Source organism: Physeter macrocephalus, chromosome 10 (genome assembly GCF_002837175.3).
Source record: "Physeter macrocephalus isolate SW-GA chromosome 10, ASM283717v5, whole genome shotgun sequence".
NCBI classification, from domain to species: domain Eukaryota; kingdom Metazoa; phylum Chordata; class Mammalia; order Artiodactyla; family Physeteridae; genus Physeter; species Physeter macrocephalus.
In genome coordinates this window covers 81,208,570-81,235,359 of record NC_041223.1, presented here as the reverse complement: position 1 = coordinate 81,235,359, position 26,790 = coordinate 81,208,570, and the positions used below count along the sequence as shown (strand labels likewise).

General features: G+C 36.3%; 1 protein-coding gene across 7 annotated transcripts in view; it reads right to left on the bottom strand.

Moving 5' to 3' along the window:
• The window catches only part of FAM135A (family with sequence similarity 135 member A), a 127,593-nt gene that overhangs the window by 84,359 nt on the left and 16,444 nt on the right, over window positions 1-26,790 (bottom strand). For 6 of the 7 annotated variants that reach the window (XM_024132952.3, XM_024132954.3, XM_028494688.2 and 3 more), the window contains exon 1: window positions 4,433-4,533. In XM_024132952.3, coding sequence (XP_023988720.1) covers window positions 4,433-4,490 — 58 coding nt within the window. In that variant the 5' untranslated portion in view covers window positions 4,491-4,533. Of the gene's footprint in view, window positions 1-4,432; window positions 4,534-7,551; window positions 7,632-26,205; window positions 26,322-26,790 lie in introns of those variants that run through there. The other variant, XM_024132955.3, reaches the window with a different exon arrangement.

Here is a 26,790-nt window from a genome sequence, read left to right as displayed (position 1 = left end):
ATTTCTGGAGGCAGAAAAATTTTGGAAGGATACTTTTTCCTAACAAATTTACTAATACTAAAAAGGTACACATACTCCAGGAACTCTTAAATATCATTTTAAAATGAAACAAATCTTGGGGGAGGAAAGACATAAAAAGAGAAAAGAACCAATACCTCTTAGACTGGAATAAACTGGCTGCCTTTCTTTGCTCTTTGTTTTTCAGATTGCTGGTGAGGAAACTCACCTGAACATTATTTTGGATCTCCTATACCAGTGAGCCTCTAATAAGTCATGACATTCCATCAACCATTATTCTCTATAATTTTCATACAACCTTAAACATTCAACACCATAGGCTATTCTGGGGTATACTGGCAGGAAGTACAATTGGGATGCCAGATTTACATTCCCAGAGAGGTTTCAGAGGATGGTTCAGAAGCTGTGGAACATGACACACATAAAAGGTAACCAACCTGGGGATGGTCTTGGGCAGGAAAAGCAGCATGTCTCACAGTTCATTCAGGGCCACTGCATGTAAAAGTGTTGATATCTTTGTGTACCATAGCTCTGATGAACACAGATGCAAAAATCCTCAACAAAATACTAGCAAACCAAATTCAAGAGCACATTAAAAGGATCATACACTATGATCAAGTGGGATTTATCCCTGGGATGCAAGGATGGTTTGACATATGCAAATCAATAAACGTGATATACCACATTAACGAAATGAAGATAAATGAAGGATAAGAATGAAGGATAAAAATCATATGATCATCTCAACAGATGCAGAAAAATAATTTGACAAAACTCAACATACTTTCATGATAAAAACTCTCAATAAATTAGGTACAGAAGGAATGTACCTCAACATAATAAAGGCCATTTATGACAAGCCCACAGCTAACACATCCTCAGTGGTAAAAAGTTCAAAGTGTTCCTCTCAAGTCAGGAACAAGAAAAGGATGCCCACTCTTACCACTCCTGTTCAACACAGTACTAGAAGTCCTAGCCACAACAAACTGGCAAAAAAAGGAAATTAAAGGCATCCAAATAGGAAGAATTAAAGGAATTTAATTCTTTAATTAAATTAAAGAATTTAAAGGAAGAATTAAAATCATCTCTGTATGCAGATGACATGATCTTATACATAAAAACCCTAAAGTCTCCACCAAAAAGCTGTTAGAATTAATCAATGAATTTAATAAAGTTGCAGGACACAGAATCAACATATAAAAATCAGTTGCATTTCTATACACTAACAATGGACTATGTGAAAGAGAAATCAAGAAGAAAATCCCATTTACAATAGCATCAAAAGCAATAAAATACTTAGGAATAAATTTAACCAGAGGAGATGAAAGACCTGTACACTGAAAACTATAAGACACTGAGGAAAGAAACTGAAGAAGACATAAATAAATGGAAAGATAACCTGTGTTCTTGGATTGGAAGAATGAATATTGCTAAAATATCCATACTACCTGAAGTGATCTACAAATTCAATATAATCTCTTATCAAAATTCCAATGGTATTTTTCACAGAAACAGAAAAAATTATCCTAAACTTTGTATGAGACCACAAAAGTTCCTGAATAGCCAGGGCAATCTTGAGAATGAAAGAACAAAGCTGGAGGCATCACACTTCTTGATTTCAATCTATATTGCAAGGCTATAGTAATCAAAACAGTATGGTACTGGCATAAAAAAAAGGCACATAGGTCAATGGCACAAAAAAGAGAGCCCAGAAATCAGCCCACCACATATGGTCAACTAATACCTGACAAGGCACCAAGAACACATAATAAGGAGAAGAAAGTCTCTTCGAAAAGTGGTGCTGGGAAAACTGGACATTCACATGCAAAAGAATCAAACTGGACCCCTATTTTATATCACTCACAAAAATTAACTCAAAATGGATTAGACTTAAATTTGAGACCTGAAACCACAAAGCTCCTAGAAGAAAACAAAGGGGAAAAGCTCCTTGACATTGGTCTTGGCAACGATTACTTGGATTTGACACCAAAGCAAAGGCAAAAATAGACAGGTGGGACTACATTAAACTATAAGGCTTCTGCACAGCAGAGGACACCACCAACAAAAGAAAAACCAACCTACTGACTGGGAGAAAATATTTGCCAATCATATATCTGATACGGGATAATATCCAAAATATATAAAGAACCAAACAACTCAATAGCAAAAAAACAATCTGATTTTAGAATAGGCAGAGGAATCGAAAAGACATTTTTTGGCAAAGAAGACATACAAATGGCCAACATATACATGAAATGGTGCTCAACATCACTAATCATCAGGGAAATGCAAATCAAAAGCACAAAGAGATACCACTTCACATCTGTCAGAATAGCTATTATCAAAACGTCAAGAGATAACAAATGTTGGCCAGGATGTGGAGAAAAGGGAACACTTGTGCACTGTTGGGGAGAATGTAAATTGGTGCAGTCACTATGGCAAACAGTATGGAGGAGCCTCAAAAAATTGAAAATAGAACTTCCAAATGATCCAGCAATCCCACTCCTGAATATATATTTGAAAGAAATGAAATCAGCATCTAAAAGAAAATTCTGCACTCCCATTTTCATTGCAGCATCATTCACAATAGCTAAGACGTGGAAATAGCCCAAGTGTCTGCCAGTGGATGAATGGATAAAGAAAATGCAGTGTTTCTTTAAACAATGGAATACTATTCAGCCATAAAAAAGATGGAAATCCTGTCATCTGCAGCAACATGGATGAACCTGGAGGGCATTAAGCTGCATGAAATAAGTCAGACACAGAAAGACAAATACCGGATGTTATCATTTACATGTGGAAACAAAACCAAAAAGTCAGTTTCATAGAAATAGACAGTAGAATGGTAGTTGCCAGGGGCTGAGTGTGGGAGAAATGGGGAGATGTAGGTCAAAGGGTACAAACTTTTAGTTATAAGAAAAATAAGTTCTGCAGATCTAATGCACAGCATGATGACTATAGTTAGAAAAAAAGTACTGTACACTTGAAATCTGTTAAGAATAAATCTTAAGCTTTCTTTCCCACAAACACACAAAACAACTAACTATGTGAAGTGATAGATGTGCTAATTATCTTGACCATGGCAATTTTTTCACATTGTACCTGTATAACAAATCACATATGTATATGTATTGTACAATGTATGTGTATAACAAATCACATTGTACACTTTAAATATATAAAATGATATTTGTCAATTATTCCTCTATAAAGCTGAAAATATATATAAATAAAAAGGTAGTCCAGAAAAAAGAAGTTTTTCTACAGTATTTTCCAACTGGCAACTTTAGGAGATACAACAAAGCAGGACATTTAGTCTGCTGATTAAGGAAGGTCAAAAAGGCAGTACCAATCTGTCCTGTAACATTAGTTGTTTTAACCTGTTTCCTAGAAAGTAGACTTACAAAAGACCTATTGACAATAAATGTATACTCCAACATGTACACCAGGCCAAGAAGAAAATTAATTTTGAAAAGAAAAAAGGTACATATTTTTGGTCATAAGCAATAGGCCTCCCTGAGCATTTTGACAGTCTTCAGAAAGAGTAAACTCTCCATTACGTACAATTCATTAAACTTTAACATTAACCAGCATTTTGGTATCCACAGTATGCTAAGAAAGATAATCCTCAACACTTCAAATTCCCAGAATATATTTTTAAATTTCAAAACTGAACTGAACTGTGTTCAACATAGCTTTAATGTTAGGTATACTTATTATTTTATGATGTTTTGAAAACTAGTAATTCATATTAGAAATATATGATAACTCTCTAGTACGTTTCATTAACCATTTCGTTTTCTAACTTCTTAGACTGAAACAGAGTATACTGTATAAGGAAAGCTGAAAAAATGCCCAATGATTATGTCAGGGCCACCAGTTTTGGCTCCAATCCTTTAATGCTGGTGTGTCTCCTCAGAGTATGAGTAATAAAAGAGCTGCTATAACATGTTTATTTTACGCTTTCTGGCCCTTTGTTTTCTAATTAGAGTAATCAACCAGAAAAAAAAAAGTGGTTGAAAAATATTCTCAAAACGCATACTATAAAACTTTATCATAAAACCTTTGTGATCATATGTCAAATTATGTGTCCACATTCACTGTGTATTTGTTAAAATTATATATTACATGATATAAATGATACCACCCCCACTTATGTTTGGTTTCATGGAAATTTCACATACTTTCTTTTATTCACTCATCATAAGAAACCTAAGAGGGAGACAAGGAACCTATAATCAAGCCTGTTTTACTGAGGCCTCAAATATATTTTTTATAAGAGGTATGAGAATGATGCTCTTTGGCATCTTATATTTGTAATTAAAAGATAAAAATAATTATGAAAAGTTATTATTGGTCATTATAATGTTGCTTCACATTTTTTTTTAAAAGTTGAAAATATTCCTTGGCTTACCTGCTGCATGTAACAAACTAGCTTCTACTCTGTGGGGAACTCTTGGTGGAATTTTCATAGATGCACGAATCTGGTAAAAACTAAAGCAAAAGAGACGAAGTCACTTCAAAACATTTAAAAATATGCAGTGCTGCAATTTCTATACATCTATATGTATTAAAAAATAAAGTTGGTCTGCTTCTATCAGTCTCCCACAGTATTTACTGCTGGTGGAAAACAGTGTATCAGATCCACACACAGGTCAAATACTAACATGGCATAAAACCCAAAGGGAAACAGGCATGTGTAAAGACAGACGAGAAAAACAATCTTACCTTAAATGAGAGAATGCATAGCAACCATAGGAGTTACTAACGATTCTAAGAGTTTCAATGCTTTATTTGATTTATTCATTTTTTCTTTTAAAAGATAATAAATTATTCTTAAGCATAATTTTGAGAAAATACAGGATTAATAGTAGACGGTTTTTAAAAAATTAGTTTCATACTATAAGATATGTATTTGGTTTAAAGAATTCAGTATTTTTTTGAGGTCATAACTATTCTGTTTAGTTTATGCACTTTTAGTTGCTTATGTATTCTACAAAATTAAGAAAAAATATATATTAAAAAAAATCTTATCAGTCATTAACAATATCAGTTTAAGCAGAAAAAATTATGAGATAAAAGTATTATAATATGTTTGTGTTTTAACATCATTACACTACTAGTTTGTGTATGTAATGGAGCATACATGTATCTTTGTACACACACACACACACACACACACACACACAGAGGGTTACTAAAAGCTAAATGAAGATTATAAATCAGGGATGACTTTAGATGGACTCTAGGGAGCTGAATATTTAGTCTTTATTTTTCTTTAATAATTTCCTCGATGATAGTTTAAATATTACATTTGTAAATAATACAAAGATTAAAATATATAAATATATTTATTACTATTATTTCTAGGAAGGTGTGGCCCTGAAGAGAACATATGGTCAGATCACAAAGCCGGAATTAAAGAGTGAATGAAACAGTAGCCAATTAAATTTAGAACCTTTAAAATCACAATTTGGCCTTAAAGAGACATGGCAAAACTCCACAGAGATAGATGCTTAGTTGAGATTAAGATGAGGTCACCTTGAAGACGTGAGATGACTGAGAAGAAAAATCAAAGTGGAAACAGCAGGAGCCTTGGGACCAAAGGAGAGCAAGTTTTAATTTTAATTAAAGATTAAGTGAAATATTGCTATTTAAAAATATTCAGGTATGTGGTATTAAGCAACTGATAGACATTTCATTTTAAACTTCTTAAGCACAAGAACTATGTCCTATTTGTAAGTGTACACCGTCAATCCTAATATAATGATTTGCACACATAAATTCAGAGACATTTAAACAACACTCTGCATTTACTGTATACTTTTAGAGTATCCTAATTTAAAATTCCCTGAATTTAAATGTGCATGTGGGACTTCCTTGGTGGCACAGTGGTTGAGAATCTGCCTGCCAATGCAGGGGACACGGGTTCAATCCCTGGTCTGGGAAGATCCCACATGCTGCGGAGCACCTAAGCCCGTGTGCCACAACTACTGAGGCTGTGCTCTAGAGCCCACGAGCCACAACTACTGAGCCCGCGTGCCACAACTACTGCAACCTACGTGCCTAGAGCCTGTGCTCCGCAACAAGAGAAGTCACCGCAATTAGAAGCCCACGCACTGCAACAAAGAGAAGCCCCCGCCTGCTGCAACTAGAGAAAGCCCGCATGCAGCAACAAAGACCCAATGAAGCCAAAAATAAATAAATGAAAAAAAAGTACCTAAAACATACGGTTCAACATATTAAAAAATAAATAAATGTGCGTATGTATACATATACATACACGTACCACTAATTCATTACTTACTGAGGACCCACCTATGTGTTAGCCACTGGGCTAAGTTCTAGAGATACAGGAAAAACAAACCACTGGAAGTAATTACCTACATTATTTTAAGCGATGTTCACTTTGCATTTATAAAAGCAGTCTATTATGACTGTAAATATATTTTTTAAGTTAAAATTCATGGTACTTTAAAGGTATAAATCTTCAAAAATGAACAAAACTTTCAAATGTGCATATGTTAACTTTTTTTACGTTAAATATCAAATGAGATAATTTTTTTTTTTTTTTTTTTTTTTTTTTTTGTGGTATGCGGGCCTCCCTCTGCTGTGGCCTCTCCCGTTGCGGAGCACAGGCTCCGGACGCGCAGGCTCAGCGGCCATGGCTCACGGGCCCAGCCGCTCCGCGGCATGTGGGATCCTCCCAGCATTTTGGTATCCACAGTATGCTAAGAAAGATAATCCTCAACACTTCAAATTCCCAGAATATATTTTTAAATTTCAAAACTGAACTGAACTGTGTTCAACATAGCTTTAATGTTAGGTATACTTATTATTTTATGATGTTTTGAAAACTAGTAATTCATATTAGAAATATATGATAACTCTCTAGTACGTTTCATTAACCATTTCGTTTTCTAACTTCTTAGACTGAAACAGAGTATACTGTATAAGGAAAGCTGAAAAAATGCCCAATGATTATGTCAGGGCCACCAGTTTTGGCTCCAATCCTTTAATGCTGGTGTGTCTCCTCAGAGTATGAGTAATAAAAGAGCTGCTATAACATGTTTATTTTACGCTTTCTGGCCCTTTGTTTTCTAATTAGAGTAATCAACCAGAAAAAAAAAAGTGGTTGAAAAATATTCTCAAAACGCATACTATAAAACTTTATCATAAAACCTTTGTGATCATATGTCAAATTATGTGTCCACATTCACTGTGTATTTGTTAAAATTATATATTACATGATATAAATGATACCACCCCCACTTATGTTTGGTTTCATGGAAATTTCACATACTTTCTTTTATTCACTCATCATAAGAAACCTAAGAGGGAGACAAGGAACCTATAATCAAGCCTGTTTTACTGAGGCCTCAAATATATTTTTTATAAGAGGTATGAGAATGATGCTCTTTGGCATCTTATATTTGTAATTAAAAGATAAAAATAATTATGAAAAGTTATTATTGGTCATTATAATGTTGCTTCACATTTTTTTTTAAAAGTTGAAAATATTCCTTGGCTTACCTGCTGCATGTAACAAACTAGCTTCTACTCTGTGGGGAACTCTTGGTGGAATTTTCATAGATGCACGAATCTGGTAAAAACTAAAGCAAAAGAGACGAAGTCACTTCAAAACATTTAAAAATATGCAGTGCTGCAATTTCTATACATCTATATGTATTAAAAAATAAAGTTGGTCTGCTTCTATCAGTCTCCCACAGTATTTACTGCTGGTGGAAAACAGTGTATCAGATCCACACACAGGTCAAATACTAACATGGCATAAAACCCAAAGGGAAACAGGCATGTGTAAAGACAGACGAGAAAAACAATCTTACCTTAAATGAGAGAATGCATAGCAACCATAGGAGTTACTAACGATTCTAAGAGTTTCAATGCTTTATTTGATTTATTCATTTTTTCTTTTAAAAGATAATAAATTATTCTTAAGCATAATTTTGAGAAAATACAGGATTAATAGTAGACGGTTTTTAAAAAATTAGTTTCATACTATAAGATATGTATTTGGTTTAAAGAATTCAGTATTTTTTTGAGGTCATAACTATTCTGTTTAGTTTATGCACTTTTAGTTGCTTATGTATTCTACAAAATTAAGAAAAAATATATATTAAAAAAAATCTTATCAGTCATTAACAATATCAGTTTAAGCAGAAAAAATTATGAGATAAAAGTATTATAATATGTTTGTGTTTTAACATCATTACACTACTAGTTTGTGTATGTAATGGAGCATACATGTATCTTTGTACACACACACACACACACACACACACACACACACACACACACACACACAGAGGGTTACTAAAAGCTAAATGAAGATTATAAATCAGGGATGACTTTAGATGGACTCTAGGGAGCTGAATATTTAGTCTTTATTTTTCTTTAATAATTTCCTCGATGATAGTTTAAATATTACATTTGTAAATAATACAAAGATTAAAATATATAAATATATTTATTACTATTATTTCTAGGAAGGTGTGGCCCTGAAGAGAACATATGGTCAGATCACAAAGCCGGAATTAAAGAGTGAATGAAACAGTAGCCAATTAAATTTAGAACCTTTAAAATCACAATTTGGCCTTAAAGAGACATGGCAAAACTCCACAGAGATAGATGCTTAGTTGAGATTAAGATGAGGTCACCTTGAAGACGTGAGATGACTGAGAAGAAAAATCAAAGTGGAAACAGCAGGAGCCTTGGGACCAAAGGAGAGCAAGTTTTAATTTTAATTAAAGATTAAGTGAAATATTGCTATTTAAAAATATTCAGGTATGTGGTATTAAGCAACTGATAGACATTTCATTTTAAACTTCTTAAGCACAAGAACTATGTCCTATTTGTAAGTGTACACCGTCAATCCTAATATAATGATTTGCACACATAAATTCAGAGACATTTAAACAACACTCTGCATTTACTGTATACTTTTAGAGTATCCTAATTTAAAATTCCCTGAATTTAAATGTGCATGTGGGACTTCCTTGGTGGCACAGTGGTTGAGAATCTGCCTGCCAATGCAGGGGACACGGGTTCAATCCCTGGTCTGGGAAGATCCCACATGCCGCGGAGCACCTAAGCCCGTGTGCCACAACTACTGAGGCTGTGCTCTAGAGCCCACGAGCCACAACTACTGAGCCCGCGTGCCACAACTACTGCAACCTACGTGCCTAGAGCCTGTGCTCCGCAACAAGAGAAGTCACCGCAATTAGAAGCCCACGCACTGCAACAAAGAGAAGCCCCCGCCTGCTGCAACTAGAGAAAGCCCGCATGCAGCAACAAAGACCCAATGAAGCCAAAAATAAATAAATGAAAAAAAAGTACCTAAAACATACGGTTCAACATATTAAAAAATAAATAAATGTGCGTATGTATACATATACATACACGTACCACTAATTCATTACTTACTGAGGACCCACCTATGTGTTAGCCACTGGGCTAAGTTCTAGAGATACAGGAAAAACAAACCACTGGAAGTAATTACCTACATTATTTTAAGCGATGTTCACTTTGCATTTATAAAAGCAGTCTATTATGACTGTAAATATATTTTTTAAGTTAAAATTCATGGTACTTTAAAGGTATAAATCTTCAAAAATGAACAAAACTTTCAAATGTGCATATGTTAACTTTTTTTACGTTAAATATCAAATGAGATAATTTTTTTTTTTTTTTTTTTTTTTTTTTTGTGGTATGCGGGCCTCCCTCTGCTGTGGCCTCTCCCATTGCGGAGCACAGGCTCCGGACGCGCAGGCTCAGCGGCCATGGCTCACGGGCCCAGCCGCTCCGCGGCACGTGGGATCCTCCCAGACCGGGGCGCGAACCCGGTTCCCCTGCAGCGGCAGGCGGACGCGCAACCACTGCGCCACCAGGGAAGCCCAAGAGATAAAATTTAAAAGCCAAGGATAAAATACTTCCCTTTCTAAGGGCTGTGGTGAGCTAGGTTATTCAGAACAACTTCTTGCTAAAAAAAACAACTAAAACATCCAAATAAAGTATAAAAATATATCTTTATAAAATTGAAGTAACAAAATAGTATGGAATTATCAAACAAAATCAGTCAAGTAGACAACGCAATGAAGCTGCTTTTGTCCTGCAGGCATCTGCTGATCCATTCTGACAAACCTTACTTTCGGCTTTAAAAGGCTGGGTTATATTCCTAATATATAAAGAGCATCTAAAAACTGAGAAGAAAAAAGCCAATCAACCTAAAAAAGTGAAAAAGAAAATTAATAAACAGTTCACCAGAAAAGAACTGCAAATGTCTCTTAAATACATGAAAAAATTTTCAATCTTACTTATAATTTTAAAAACTACAAATTAAAACTATAATGGGCTATCCTCTCTCATCTGTCACATCGAAAGAAAACCAGCAGTTTGACAAAATACTCTGCTGGTGAGGCTCTGGGCAAAAAGGAATTCTTCTGTACTGCTGGTGAGGTAAAATTGTGCAACGCCATATGGAGGGGAATTTAGCAATAAGGAGCAAAAACACATAGACATTTACTCTTTGACCTAGCATCCCACTTTTAAGACTATTTCCCAAAGATACTTTAGCAAAAATATTCAATGAGGTATTCATTGCAGCCTTAACTGCAACAGGAAAACTCAAGATAAGAGCAAAATGTCCATCATTAAGGGACTGGCTGAATAAACTATGGTGCAACTATACAATGCAGTACCACATGGTTACAAAAAGTAATCTTTTATATATATATTTTAGTATATCTATATCTATATTTACATATATATATTTAGTATATCTCTACATGCTGCAAAGGAGTGACCTCTAAGACACATTTTTTACCAACAAAAGCAAGCATGGAACCTGTGTACTATGCCACCTTTGTGTAAGAAGAAAGAATATGATTATATATATTTTTTGCCTTTTAAAAAAAGCAATGGGCTTCCGTGGTGGCGCAGTGGTTGAGAGTCCGCCTGCCGTTGCAGGGGACGCGGGTTCGTGCCCCGGTCCGGGAGGATCCCACGTGCCGTGGAGCTGCTGGGCCCGTGAGCCGTGGCCGCTGAGCCTGCGCGTCCGGAGCCTGTGCTCCGCAACGGGAGAGGCCACAACAGTGAGAGGCCTGCGTACCGCAAAAAAAAAAAAAAAAAAAGTAATAAAAGGTAAGGATATACACAAAACTAATAAAAAATAAAATGGTTACCTATAGGTGGGGGAATGGGGGTCAGGAGAAGGGACCGGGATGAAAACACGGCCTCTCTCAATGTATGTACTTCAGAGTTTTGATTTTGGAACCACAAAATATTTTTCTATAATAACAAAATAAATTAAATTTAAAAAAAGCAATCCCCTAAACCACCCTAAAACAACTGAACTTAATGTGTACCTTCTTAACTGCAATTTCACAAAGTTCTTTCAAGTGATTTTTAAAACATAGTACTTTAAGTGCCTATTCCTCATGGGATATATCCTACAATAAAAGAGAACCCCAAAGAAGTTTTAAACATTTATAGTCTTGTTGGTGGTGCTACTATTACTTTGAAATTATCTTAGACATATTTGCACACACATGAATAAAGCAAGTTAAGTAATCATGTTATTAGGAACCAAGATTTTCAGTGTAAATGAAGAGATAAATATAAAATTTAAAAAGTAAAATCCTTGTAATCTAAAATTAGAATAGGAAAATAGTAAAAATTTATCATGTATTTTTCTTAAAAAATGTATTTTCTATCTCTGTCAACTGAGAAGGCCTAGAAGCAATGACTCAATAAAAATGTGTATCTTTAACACGTATATTATGATCTCTAAACACTATTTCCTACTAAAAGGAACTAGAGCCCGTTGGCTGATTCCAAATCTAGAGCAGGGAATATACTAGAATCTGGAAAAGCTAGTCACAGTAGGAAACACAGAAGCTCTCAAATACTGCCTGGATCACTCCATGAGAAGTTCACAGAAATCAACCTACAAGGCTCTCTCTGAACATCAAGAAGACTAATGACGCAGAATTACCATCAGATACATTAAAAATCCAAGAGTTCATATTGGTATAGGCATAACTTGTTTTTATCACACTTTATTCGAAGGTATTGGGGTGGCCAAAAGGTTCGTTCGGTCTTTTCCCATAAGATGGCTCTAGTAGCCCTTGGTTGTCTTTAACTTCATTCAAAACAATTTTATTAGATTGTATGTCACAGCTGTCATATCAGCATGCATTTAAAACAAGACTTATCAAAATTGGTGAATTTTTGTGCAGCCTTTTTAATATTGAAGATGGAAGAAAAAAGGCAACATTTTCAGCATATTGTGCTTTATTATTTCAAGAAAGGTAAAGACGCAACTGAAACACACAAAAAGATTTGTGCAGTGTGTGGAGAAGGTGCTGTGACTGATCGAATATGTCAAAAGTGGTTTGCAAACTTTCGTGCTGGAGATTTCTCGCTGGACGATGCTCCACAGTCGGGCAGACCAGTTGAAGTTGACAGCGATCAAATCGAGACATTAATTGAGAACAACCAACGTTACACCACGCAGGAGAGAGCCGACATACTCAAAATATCCAAATCAGGTGCTGAAAATCATGTGCACCAGCCTGGTTATGTTAATGGCTTTGATCTTTGGGTTCCACGTGAGTTAAGCGAGAAAACCTCCTTGACCGTATTTCTGCATGTGATTCTCTACTTAAACGTAATGAAAATATTCCATTTTTAAAACATATTGTGAGGGGCGACGAAAAGTGGATACTGCACAACAATGTGCAACGGAAGAGATCGTGGGGCAAGCAAAATAAACCACCACCAACCACATCAAAGGCCGGTCTTCATCCAAAGAAGGTGATGGTGTGTATATGGTGGGATTGGAAGGGGCTCCTTCCGGAAAACCAAATGATTAATTCCAACAAGTACTGCTCCCAATTAGACCAAGTGAAAGCAGCACTTGACGAAAAGCGTCCAGAATTAGTCAACAGAAAACGCATAATCTTCCAATCAGGATAACACAAGACCGCATGTTTCTTTGATGACCAGGCAAAAACTGTTATAGCTTGGCTGGGAAGTTCTGATTCATCCCCTGTATTCACCAGACATTGCACCTTTGGATTTCCATTTATTTCGGTCTTTACAGAATTCTCTTAATGGAAAAAATTTCAATTCCCTGGAAGACTTGTAAAAGGCATCTAGAACAGTTCTTTGCTCAAAAAGATAAAAAGTTTTGGGAAGATGGAATTATGAAGTTGCCTGATAAATGGCAGAAGATAGTGGAACAAAACGGTGAATGTGTTGCTCAATAAAGTTCTTGGTGAAAATGAAAAATATGTCTTTTACTTTTACTTAAAAACCGAAGGCACTTTTTGGCTAACCCAATATTTTGTTTTTTACAAGTTGAAGGTTTCTAGCAACCCTGTGTCAAGCAAGTCTATTGGCATGATTTTCTCAATAGCATTCGCTCACTTCGTGTCTCAGTGTCACATTTTGGTAATTCTCACAGTATTTCAAACTTTTTCATTATTATTACATGTGTTACGGTGATCTGCGATCAGTGATCTTTGATGCTACTCTTGTAATTGTTTTGGGGCCCCACAAACCACTCATATAAGACAATGAACTTAATTAATGTTGTGTGTGTTCTGACCGCTCTACCGACCAGCCATTCCCCCCCATCTCTCTCCCTCTCCTCAGGCCTCCCCGTTCTCTGAGACACACGATATTGAAATTAGGCCAATTAATAAACCTACAATGGCCTCTAAGTGTTGAAGTTAAAGGAAGAGTTGGTTGTTTCTCACTTTAAATCAAAAGCTAGAAACAATTAAGCTTAGTAAGGAAGGCATGTTCAAAGCTGAGGCAGAAAACTAGGCCTCTTGTGCCAAACAGGTAGCCACATTGTGGATGTAAAGGGAAAGTCTTGAAGGAAATTAAAAGTGCTGCCCCAGTGAACACATGAATGATAAGAAAGCAAAACAACCTTATTGCTGATATGAAGAAAGTTTTAGTTGCCTGGAGAGAAGATCAAACCAGTCACAACATTCCCTTAAGCCAAAGTCTAATCCAGAGCAAGGCCCTAACTCTCTTTAACTCTCTGAAGGCTGCGAGAGATGAGGAAGCTGCAGAAGCAAAGTCTGAAGCCAGCAGAGGCTGGTCTATGAGGTTTAAGGAAAGAAGCCGTCTCCATAACAACAAAGTGCAAGGGGAAGCAGCAAGTGCTGATGAAGAAGCTGCAGCGAGTTATCCAGAAGATCTGGCTAAGACAATTCGTGAAGGTGGCTGCACTGAACAAAAGATTTTCAACTTAGGCAAAATAGTGTTCTATTAGAAGATGCCGTCTAGGACTTTCATAGCTAGAGAGAAGTCAATGCCGGGCTTCAAAGCTTCAAAGGACAGTATGAAGTTGCCTGATAAATGGCAGAAGATAGTGGAACAAAACGGTGAATGTGTTGCTCAATAAAGTTCTTGGTGAAAATGAAAAATATGTCTTTTACTTTTACTTAAAAACCGAAGGCACTTTTTGGCTAACCCAATATTTTGTTTTTTACAAGTTGAAGGTTTCTAGCAACCCTGTGTCAAGCAAGTCTATTGGCATGATTTTCTCAATAGCATTCGCTCACTTCGTGTCTCAGTGTCACATTTTGGTAATTCTCACAGTATTTCAAACTTTTTCATTATTATTACATGTGTTACGGTGATCTGCGATCAGTGATCTTTGATGCTACTCTTGTAATTGTTTTGGGGCCCCACAAACCACTCATATAAGACAATGAACTTAATAAATGTTGTGTGTGTTCTGACCGCTCTACCGACCAGCCATTCCCCCCCATCTCTCTCCCTCTCCTCAGGCCTCCCCGTTCTCTGAGACACACGATATTGAAATTAGGCCAATTAATAAACCTACAATGGCCTCTAAGTGTTGAAGTTAAAGGAAGAGTTGGTTGTTTCTCACTTTAAATCAAAAGCTAGAAACAATTAAGCTTAGTAAGGAAGGCATGTTCAAAGCTGAGGCAGAAAACTAGGCCTCTTGTGCCAAACAGGTAGCCACATTGTGGATGTAAAGGGAAAGTCTTGAAGGAAATTAAAAGTGCTGCCCCAGTGAACACATGAATGATAAGAAAGCAAAACAACCTTATTGCTGATATGAAGAAAGTTTTAGTTGCCTGGAGAGAAGATCAAACCAGTCACAACATTCCCTTAAGCCAAAGTCTAATCCAGAGCAAGGCCCTAACTCTCTTTAACTCTCTGAAGGCTGCGAGAGATGAGGAAGCTGCAGAAGCAAAGTCTGAAGCCAGCAGAGGCTGGTCTATGAGGTTTAAGGAAAGAAGCCGTCTCCATAACAACAAAGTGCAAGGGGAAGCAGCAAGTGCTGATGAAGAAGCTGCAGCGAGTTATCCAGAAGATCTGGCTAAGACAATTCGTGAAGGTGGCTGCACTGAACAAAAGATTTTCAACTTAGGCAAAATAGTGTTCTATTAGAAGATGCCGTCTAGGACTTTCATAGCTAGAGAGAAGTCAATGCCGGGCTTCAAAGCTTCAAAGGACAGGCTGACTCTCTTGTTAGGGCTGATGCAGCTGGTGACTTAACTTGAAGCCAATGTTCACTCACCATTGTGAAAATCCTAGGGCAAAATCTCCTCTGCCGGTGCTCTCTAAATGGAGCAACAAAGCCTGGATGACAGTACGTCTGTTTACAACACGGCTTACTGAATATTTTAAGCCCACTGTTGAGACCTACTGCTAAGAAAAAAAAATTCCTTTCAAAATGTGACTGCTCGTTGACAATGCGCCTGGTCACCCCAGAGCTCGGGTGGAGATGGACAACGAGATTCATGTTGTTTTCATGCCTGGTAACAGAACATCCATTCTGCAGCCCACGGATCAAGGAGTCATTTCCACTCCCAAGTCTTATGATTTAAGAAATACATTTCATAAGGCTATAGCTTCCAGAGACAGTGACTCCTCTGGTCAATCTGGGCAAAGTCAATTGAAAACCTTCCAGAAAGAATTCATCATTCTAGATGCCATTAAGAATATTCATGATTCACGGGAAGAGGTCCAAATATCAACATTAAAAGGGGTTCAGAAGAAGTTGATTCCAACCCTCCTGGATGACTTGGAGGGACTCACTCGTCAGTGGAGGAAGTCACTGCAGATGTGGTGGAAACGGCAAGAGAACCAGAATTAGAAGTGGAGCCTGAAGATGTGGCTGAATGCTGCAACCTCATGATTAAACTTTAACGGATGAGGAGTTGCTTCTCATGTATGAGCAAAGGAAGTGGTTTCTTGAGGTGGAATCTACTCCTGGTGAAGATGCTATGAAGATTGTTGCAATGACAGCAAAGGATTTAGAATATTACGTAAATTTCGATGATAACGTAGCAGCTGGGTTTGAGAGGACTGACTCCAATTTTGAAAGAAATTCTACCACGGGTAAAATGCTATCAAACGGCTTTGCAGGCTACGGAGAAGTTGTTCGTGAAAGGACGCGTCAAGAGATGCAGCAAACCTCACTGTTGTCTTAGTTTGAGAACCTGTCACAGCTCCCCCAGGAAACGGCAAGAGAACCAGAATTAGAAGTGGAGCCTGAGATGTGACTGGATTGCTGCAATCTCATGACAAACTTGAATGGATGAGGAGTTGCTTCTTATGGATGAGCAGAGAAAGTGGTCTCTTGAGATGGAATCTACTGTTGGGGAAGATGCTGTGAAGACTGTTGAAATGACAGCAAAGGATTCAGAATATTAAACTTAGTTGATAAAGCAGGGACAGGGTTTGAAAGGATTAACTACAATTTTGAAAGAAGTTCTACTGTGGATAAAATGATACCAAACAGTGCTGCATGCTACAGAGACATAGTTCGTGAAAGGAAGAGCCAATCAATGCAGCAAACTTCATTGTCATATTTTGTCACATTACCACCCCTACCTTCAGTAATCACCATCCTGATCACTCAGCAGCCATCAACACTGAAGCAAGATCCTCCACCAGCCAAAAGATTACAACTCACTGAAGGCTCACATGATGGTTAGCTTTTTTTTTTTTTTTTTTTTTTTTTTTTTTTTTTTTTCGGTACGTGGGCCTCTCACTGTTGTGGCCTCTCCCGTTGCGGAGCACAGGCTCTGGACACGCAGGCTCAGCGGCCATGGCTCACGGGCCCAGCCGCTCTGCAGCATGTGGGATCTTCCTGGACTGGGACACGAACCCGTGTCCCCTGCATCGGCAGGCGGACTCTCAACCACTGCACCACCAGGGAAGCCCGATGGTTAGCACTTTTTAGTGATAAAGTATTTTAAAATTAAGGTACGTGCATTTTTTTTAGACAAAATCCTATTGCACATTTACTGTTTTAAGTGTAAACATAACTTTTACATGCTCTGGGAAACCAAAAAATTCCTGTGAACTTATTTATTGTGATATTCACTTTATCGCGATGGTCTAGAACTGAACTCATAATATATCTGAGATATATCTGTACTAAATAAAAACTGATGATATTTGAAATGCTAGAGCAACAACACAATATTCTGAAAACCAGTAAATAAGAAAAAGAATAAAACATTTGCCATGTCTTTCCTGTATAAACTGTATTTCAGAGTAACCAAATAGTTAATGAGGCAAAATTCTTCTTCACAGAATTATAGCTAATAAATGCAGAAGGAATAATAGAATATCACCATTTTGTAAGCCCTAGTAAAATAGAATTCTGGACAAAAGTTATGAATAGGTACCATCAATTAAGTGATGGAGAACTTTATAATAGATGCATCAGATTGACAATACCTGAGTCAATCTCATGAAAAGAGGCAGACATTTTATGTCCCCAAATATAATGTAACAGGAAGGACACAGCATCAGCTATGAAGGACTCTTCTCAAAAACTATCAGAATTTAATCAAGCTTTTGGATCAAACTAGTAATTACAAATTAAAAAAAAAAATCTAAGAGATATAACACCCAAATACAACCTGTAAATTTTGGAGGGATACTGATTCAAACAAACAAACAATAAAAACACATTTATAAGATGACTGAAGAAATGAGAACAGTTTTATTTGATTTCAAGAAATTATTTTAAACATTTCTTTAAGTGCAATAATGGTTTTGCAGGTTTTTTAAAACAAAAGTCTTCCTGTATTAGAGATACTAAAAAAAGATTGGGGAGGAGGGTAATAGGTGAAATAAGGAGAAAAAACTTTGATAATTGTTGGCTAGATCATAGGTATATATGTGTTTACTATACTTTCGTAAGTTTTAAACTTTTCCTTAAAGAAACAAAAAGTGGGTCCTAGATTGGTATTTCCCAAAAGGCCAGACACAAGGAAAATCTCTCTCAAAGAATAAACGTGAAGATCTTGGCCAAAATCAGAACATGAAAAAAAAAAAAAAAAAGATGCACAGGGAGAAAAAAAGAAGAGGGTACATAGAAAGCACAAAATATAAGATAACGGATATAAACACAAATATATCAGCAATTACATTAAATATAAATGGACCAAATGCTCCAGTTAAACACAAAGAGTACCCTAGAGAATGAAAAAGATAAATCCCACTGTATGTTGTTTACAACAGAAAAATTGAAAATACAAGGATACAGAAAGTCTGCAAATAAAAGAATGGTAAAAGGTACACTTTGAAAATTTTAACCAAAAGAAAGCTGATGTCACAATATTAATATTAGACAAAACAGAGTTAAAAGCAAACAGCATTATTAGGATACAGAAGTCTTTTCATAATGATAAAAGCTTCAATTCACCAAATCAGCATTTTTCATTTGTAGGCATCTGTTCTCAAAACACGGGGTATGTCTGTTATAAACAGAAAATTATTGGATTTAAAATCCAAAAGTCTGCCTTTAAACCGGAAAACTTAAAACTATTTGAATTTTATGGTCACAATAATTTTAATGTTTGTACTTGTCATCTTATTCTATATTTTTTGTTTTTGATGTTGCTTACTTTTTCCATTCCTTCATTTGCTATGTCGACTCTGGTTAACTTGCTTTTTTTTTTGTAATAACCACATATAATCTCTAATTCCATTAGAAAGCAAATAAGTTTTTCAAAAACATTAGTATATAGGTATAGGTTTTTACAGAAGGACATTTTTAAAAATTTTGCTTTTCATTTATGTAAGATGCAGAATTTAACAATTACTTCCCCCACCATCATTCTCCTTTTCCATATTTTATTAATAAATCTGGAGAACCAACTCACTAATCTATGTGAAATGGACATAGTTTTTAAAAACTCTAAGATTTAATTTTGTAAATATATTTATTATTTTGACTTATTTCTATCATTTCAATAAGTTTCAAAGCTAATCTCCTATTACAACTTCCTTAATTTAGAGTTCTAAATTTCTACTCCCTTTCCTGTTGTTCAAGAACATATCACAAATAATTTATTCAAAAAGAGTAAGTTAAGAGTATATTTTCTAAGACTCTGTATTTTCTTAGAATATCTTCCTACTGTACAAAAGACAGACTACTTGGGTCACTACATCTTCCCTGCAAAGCTCCGAAGAGGCTGTGGAGTTATTGTAGGATCATGAGTAACTTTAGGAAAAAAGCTTCAGAGCAGATTCTTATTTCCTTTTAGGTAAAATCTTTTGAAACTGGATACTTAACATAACTCTTTAATTTTGGAAATATAAACTTTTTACCCCAATGTTAACTTTTAAAATCCATTATTTAATTTTGTCAAGAAAACAATGAGCTAACTTGCTGTCTCAAAAAGTCTTTATTAAGATCAGGAAAGATCTATTCTTATCGTTTATTATCTAGCCAAATTTACTGGTTACCTCTTTGAGAGCATCTTGTTATTTACAGGTGGAACTCTCATAAAATCCATACAGATAGCTCCTGGGTTAAGTAATATTTGACCCCTAAAAATTCCTCTTTACACAAATTGTTCCTTAAATTACATATTTGCATTATTATGGAAACACATTATTGTACACTTTGTTAACAAGTACACAAATTCATAAGTTTCATGTTTCTCTTCCCATTGGTGTTTGCATTGCCTTAGAGTCACGTCATTTATGCTTTGATTTTCGAGTAGACACTTTCTCCTAACAACTGTCCTTTAATGGAAAGATTTTCTTCTACTTAACTGACAACATTAATATTAAACTATTTTTTTCTGTTTTCTATAGTTCTTTTCACAGTTCCTAATTTGATTTCTTCTATATATTTATACTTCAAACACAGATGCGTTCAAGGCCAGTACTGGCTAACTGCTGGCATACTCAGTCAGTATCAGCTCCATCATTGACTGTTATGCTCCATCATTATGATCCTTCAAAGGATGCAGACATCCTATCTCACACAGGCCACAAATGGCAGACCTATACTATGGCATCGATTTTAAAAATGAGGTAGGACACAATAATGAGAGAAATCTAAAGATTTAGAAGTAGTCTAATAATTGATGTAAATTGCTGTGAGAAAACTAACTTTTCTGACTACAAAGAATGGCTGATTCATTTAAACCTGAGAAAGTGATGAACTTCTTAAATAGTATTCTCAGTTCTTACACCTTAATGAAGAAAGAGACAATTTTAGACAGTTTTGAAGGCCTTGAAGAAAACTTGAGGTGGTTTCCTGTGAGTCCAATCAGCACCACTTAATCAGAAGTCCTCAGTTTGTGAACTTTATACAACATATACACGACATTATAGACAAGGGATCATTTTTTCCAAGGTTGTAATCAATGTCAATAATCCAAAAATCAGCATGAAATTTTCTGACTCTTTTGGCTGACAATCATTTTTAAATCAAACTATCAACTTCCCATGAGTTTAACAACCTCAGAATCATAAATGGAAGGGATTTAAGATTGTTTTGTTCAGAGCCTTTAAAGACTGTAGTATGGAACCCGGTTTCTAGGGTTCTACAGGCCTTTCCTAAGAGGATTTCAGCTCCACGGTTTTGTGATGTTACTGAAATTTAAGAAAACAATTTCTAAGTCCATATCCTTCATCTTCTTTATTTCCAAATCATAATACATTATTCACCTTGCAGTAGTATAGCTTATGACAAGGGAATGGTGCTAGGACTGACTAGGAAAAGCAGTTGTAGCTACAGGTATGTAATTAAACTGTTTTATGGGAAACCACATGTGAAAGAAAATAAAAAATAACAAACTACTACTATCATCGTTTCAACTTACACTCCATGGCCGTTTCCCTCATTACTTGTTTTATTATCAGCAGTATGCTGGATTGCTGACTGTCCCAAACACACATGGAAACAAATCAAACTGATAACATTTCACTTGCTTTACAAAAGAATGTTAAAACATACAACACTTTGCCCAAGTTCCCACACTTTCTAAATATTTGAGAATACCTAACGTTAGTCCATTTGCTTTCTTCCGAAATGAATTAAACTCAACTCCATTCTAGAAGCCATTCACTGATACTCTAAAGCTGTGTTCTTTAAACTGTGGCACGTACACTGGAGCATCTCTGTGACTTGTTACCAACCTGCAGTGAAATCCAGCAAACCGACTCCATCTCAGAACACACTGTTTTAGCTAGTCTTTTTGTTTTTTCTTCCTAGCAAGTTTCTCACTGAAGAAAGCAGTGCATTAATCTACATTCTGGCAAAAGTGCCTCACCTCTCCTCGAATTAGTAACAAATTGTATGCAGATGAGTACTCAATAGCAATATCCTAAAGAATTCCAGAAAAAGATGTTCTCATAATTTTGCAATGGTCTCCAAAGAGAGGAAATTTCCCTTCCAGTTTAATATCTAACTGAAATTGCTACAGCTTCAATTTAATCCCACTCTCTTATCCTTTATGCTGTTGAGAGCAGGTGTTTAAATAACATTTTTCCCTGTATATTTAAAAGGCGATCTCTCCTCCCCCTTTGGAGCCCTCTTGATAAACGAATTTTGAATAGAGTCAATTGGGAAGTCCACCAACTTGTAATCATGTACTTCTAGTATAATAAACAACTCAAAACAAGTTAGTTACACTGAGTTCTTATAGCTCTCATTTACATAAGACATAGGCCCACATACCATTTAATAACATCAAATTTATAATCAGTGCTATAGAGTCTCAATTTTCTTTTCAGAGTTTACAATCTACCATACTTTAAAAAAGACAGAATAGGTTAAAATGAAAATACAGCTAGTTTTTCTTTAGATTGTTAGTATCTGGGATATTGGTTTACCGTTAAGGAAAAACAATGTAATTATATCAAAAACAGACCTACTCAGATGCCACACGTTCTCTCTCTTCTGCGCCTGCCTCCAGCTCAGGCCCTGCCTAGTCGGTTCCTTATCGTGTAACAACAACGGTGGCAAAATTAAACACTAAGCCCTGTGGGTGCGCAGGACAAGGACCATCACCAAACGTGCGCAGGAAGTGCCTCCTCACACCCCACCCCCATTTAGCTCTTGCTGGGCCATGACTCTATTGCTATTCAGTAAGATATTTATTGATGTTATTTTAAAAACACTGAAGTAAAATACTGCACAGGACTACAGGCAGACCTCGTTTTATTACACTTCACTTTATTACACCTCGCCCATAATGTGTTTCTTTACAAACTGAAGGTCTGTGGCAACCTTGTGCCGAGCAAGCCGATCGTTGCCATTTTCCCCAGCAGCATTTGCTCACTTCGTGTCTCTGTGTCACATTTTGGTAATTTTATTTCATTTATTTCATTTTCACTGTTATTATGTTTGCTATGGTGATCTATGATTGGTGATCTTTGATGTTACTGTTGCGTTTTCTAGCATTAGGTATTTTTTACTTAAGGTATGTACGTTGTGTTTTTAGACATAATGCTATTGCACACTTAACAGACTACGGTTTAGTATAAACATCACTTTTATATGCACTGAGCAACCAAAAACTTCATGTGACTACTGCAATACCCACTTTACTGCAGTGGTCAGGAGCTGAACGTGCAGTCTCTCTGAGTTCTGCCTGCATTTCATTACCTGAATTTGTAAGTTTCTCATCTCAGTCTCCTAAACAGTCATTTCATAAATCAGAAAATAAATTGGAAAGGATATATTCTATTTCCTAACATTTAAATATAAATTTAGATAAATTTATCTGTTTATCTATCAAAGCTGAGTTACTTAACATAACAGCCAAATGCAAGCTCTAAATTAACTTGCTTATGGCAAAGGTAGTAAAGACTCAATAAGAAGCATAAAGAAAAGGTTTAAAAGGCAGGAACTGATAAATCAGAATAGAAAAGAGTAAATTATATCCTTGAAAATATTCTTACAAATAAGTCAAGCAATATATCTAAAGACAAGGAGCCTCTAATTATTCGATTTTAGAAAGATCAGTAACATAACTATATTCTTCAAAAGTCCTCAATGGATGTGGAAACTAGATTGTAGAATAACAGAAAATTAAGGAAAGCAGCAATCATACATGCTATGTTTACGACGGCTGACACTAAAATGGAACAACAGTTCACTCAGTCCTTATCTCCAGTTCCAAACCTCCAATTATTTATGAACTGTCCTCACTTGGTAGCTTACCTCAAACTCAACATATGGAAATGAACTAATTCTGAGTCCCACACCATGGCCCCCTTCAACTTTACTGCTTATTTCAATATCACTAATATTGTCCAAGTCAGTGTGATTTGAAACTTCAGCATTATCTTTTAAAATTTCTTCTCTTTAAAAATTCTACATTTGCAAAAAGTAGAACCGTGCACCCGTATCGCACTGCCCATTTCTCATCTGTGAAAATGATGTTGCCATATTTGATTCAGATATTCATTGTTTTCTTTGCTGAGGTATTTCAAGGTAACACTAGAGATCATGTAAATTCACCCACCACACACATATTTTTTAATGCTTTTTCTGTCTCTGCATCACCCTCCACATGGAGCCACTCATTAAATCCTACTCTTTATTCCCCAAAATACCTCACAGAAATTAATAACAAAAACCAAAAGATGCTAAAGTGTGTGGTAAACTGACTTTAAAATGTCCTCAATTTCTTCCTCCACCCCTGTATCCACACTCTCGCAATGAGACTCCCATTAAGAAGTGGAGTGTAGTTCCCCATCCCTTGAATCCGGGCTGGCCTTATGGCTTGTTTTGGGCGGTACAATGTGGCAGAGATAACAGTAAGCTAGTTCCAAACCTAGGTCTTAAAACGTCTTCTTGTACAGTTTCTTTCTCTCTCTTTGGATCCCTGCCTCCTCTATGACAATAAGCTGGAGGATGAGAGATGATAAAGCAGAGCTGAGTGCACCCAGGTGGAGCCATTCTGCACCAGGTAGCACCCTGCCAGCTGACTGTGAATTCATGAGCCCAGCCAAGATGAACCAGGCCAGCCCAGATCAGCAGAACCTTTCAGCTGATCCACAGATTTGTGAGCAAAAATAAATGCTTACTGCTGTGATGCCACTGAGGCTTTGTGTTTGTTGTCAGCTGCATTATTAATGAAACTTAAAATATGTGGCACTGACTCTGGGACCAAAGTAACGGTTAGTTACAATTACAGAGGCAAGAAAAATAATGCGGAAACTATAGGAGACTTAAAAAACAGTGACCCATGTTTTGTAGTGATAAACTTTTGGTCAGTATGCTTTCAAACAATAACTTAGAAGAAGTCAGACACTGTACCTAAGAAACTTTTGGACTCGAGCAAGCTAATTTCCTGGCAGAATGTTGGAAACGTCACCTGGTTGCTCCTAGCAAGGATAGTAAGGTTTTGCAAGAAAGAGATGAGCAAAAGAAAGACCTGATCATTTTACAAGCAGAATCTAGAGGAACCAAGACTTCCTGGGGAGGAAAATAAAACTGCTTACAAAGATCTAATCAAGGGAGTGGCTGTAAATCCCTTTCTTAGATCTCCAAAGGAGTTAAGGGCAGTGTCTAAGCAGACATTCTCAGCTTGACAAAAAGGCTTTTAGGAAGTTAAAGGGCGTGATCCCACAGAATTCTGACCTCCAGATAGTAGTGATTCATTGAGAGAGTAGTCGTGTCTCAATAAACAATTGTGGGTGTGGGTTTCAGTGCATGGAATGGACTATATCAGACATACAGAATCCCCATAAAGTTTTACAGTGCGTTTCACTGGCCAAAGAGCCACCAGCCCAGACCTGGCCTGGCCTTGTAACTTGCTTAGCCAGCAGAATGCAGTGAGGAAACAAGTGTGCCAATACAAGGGATCCCGCAACTTCTGCTCTCTTTCTTGGACTCCTGCCTCTGCCGTGAGAACAAGCCCAGGCTGTCCTGAGAGACCACGTGGAGCAGAGCAGAGCACAGCTGTCTGTTTTCTCCAACAAGATGGCAAAGCCACGACAGACAGACAGACAACAGAAGATTTCTCTCATCCTACCCCGGTTGGTCACAGCCCCACCGCTACCACTGCCAGCACAGGAATTCAGGTTTGTATCTTGAGACATCGTGAGCACCTCCACACTGCTCCCTGAGCCTCTTTCTTCTACACGACCATCCATCCAACATCACCATGCTCTTCATCATGTCAGTAAGTGCCGATTGTAATAACAGTGACAATTTCATCCTTCCTGGGCAACCATCAACGGCTACCCAAATCCCTGCAGACATCAAAAGCCCTTCACAAACATAACCTCTCCTCTCTTTACTATCTTTTCACAACTCTACTAGAGAATATCCAACCTCCTACTACTCTTTAAAATAACCTGTTCATCCCTCTTTCCGAGACTTGATTCATGATGCACTCTCCTACTGAGGGTCTTTCACCTTATCCTCTGCCTATCAATCTTATCCATACCTTGATCCTATCCCCCCATTATGCTTTTCCTAACGTACGAGCCCAGAAAGATATCTTTCTCTTCTGATTCCCGGAGCACTTTCTATATATACCTTTTGAGGAGTCAACATTTTGTGTTCCTACAACATTCTGTGCTTTGTGTACATATGTTTTATTTTTCCCACACACTGTTAGCTTTTAAAAAGCAAAAATTAGATCTTAAACCTTTTCATTAAAATCCTCTCAATGTTCAGTATAAATTCATGAATACACGTTAAATATATCCAGCATTATCATTAAATCCATGTGAATATACTCAAATATACATTTAGAAATAAAATTTCTCTGAGAAAATAGTTGAACATAGCTCATTGTTTTCCTTATATATGGTGGAACAAAAATATATAATTAAGTTTAAATGAAAACTACAATTTATCTTATGCAAAATATATAATTTTCACATTAAAATACAAACCCTCTCTGAAATAAATCCACATTGTAGAACTTGTTTAGCTCCACGGAGAATTCTACCATTGCTTGAACTTCAGTCATTTTTAATTTATACTCAGAAGACAAATCTGGTAACAGCACCTTGGTTAAAGAAGGGAAAAAAAAAAATCATGAGAAGCACAATAAAAATGCCAACTTACAAAATCACTAATATTAAACATATTTCAGAGTATGATACATAGGCAGGAAATGAAAATGAAGCTAATTAATACAGTGCTCCTAAGTTAGCCTGACCCGACTATGTAGCACCAGAATCTATACTAACTAAATATATTTACTAATGAAATACTTACTAAATAGCACTACTCTAGAAGATATGCCCTGTTAGAATGCATTTTCTAAGATTTGTTTCCCTTCGCGACAACTATGTGATAATAAATAATATAGCAAAATGCTAAAAGTAACTTCTGACTTTATCATAAATAAAACAGTAACTTTTGAAGAAAAAATTAAGCTACCTAATTATTCTCTTCTAGTTCTACATTGCATATAAAGGCAACTTCAGAGTCAAAACAAAATAATTAACATTCTTTAATTCCCATTTAAATTC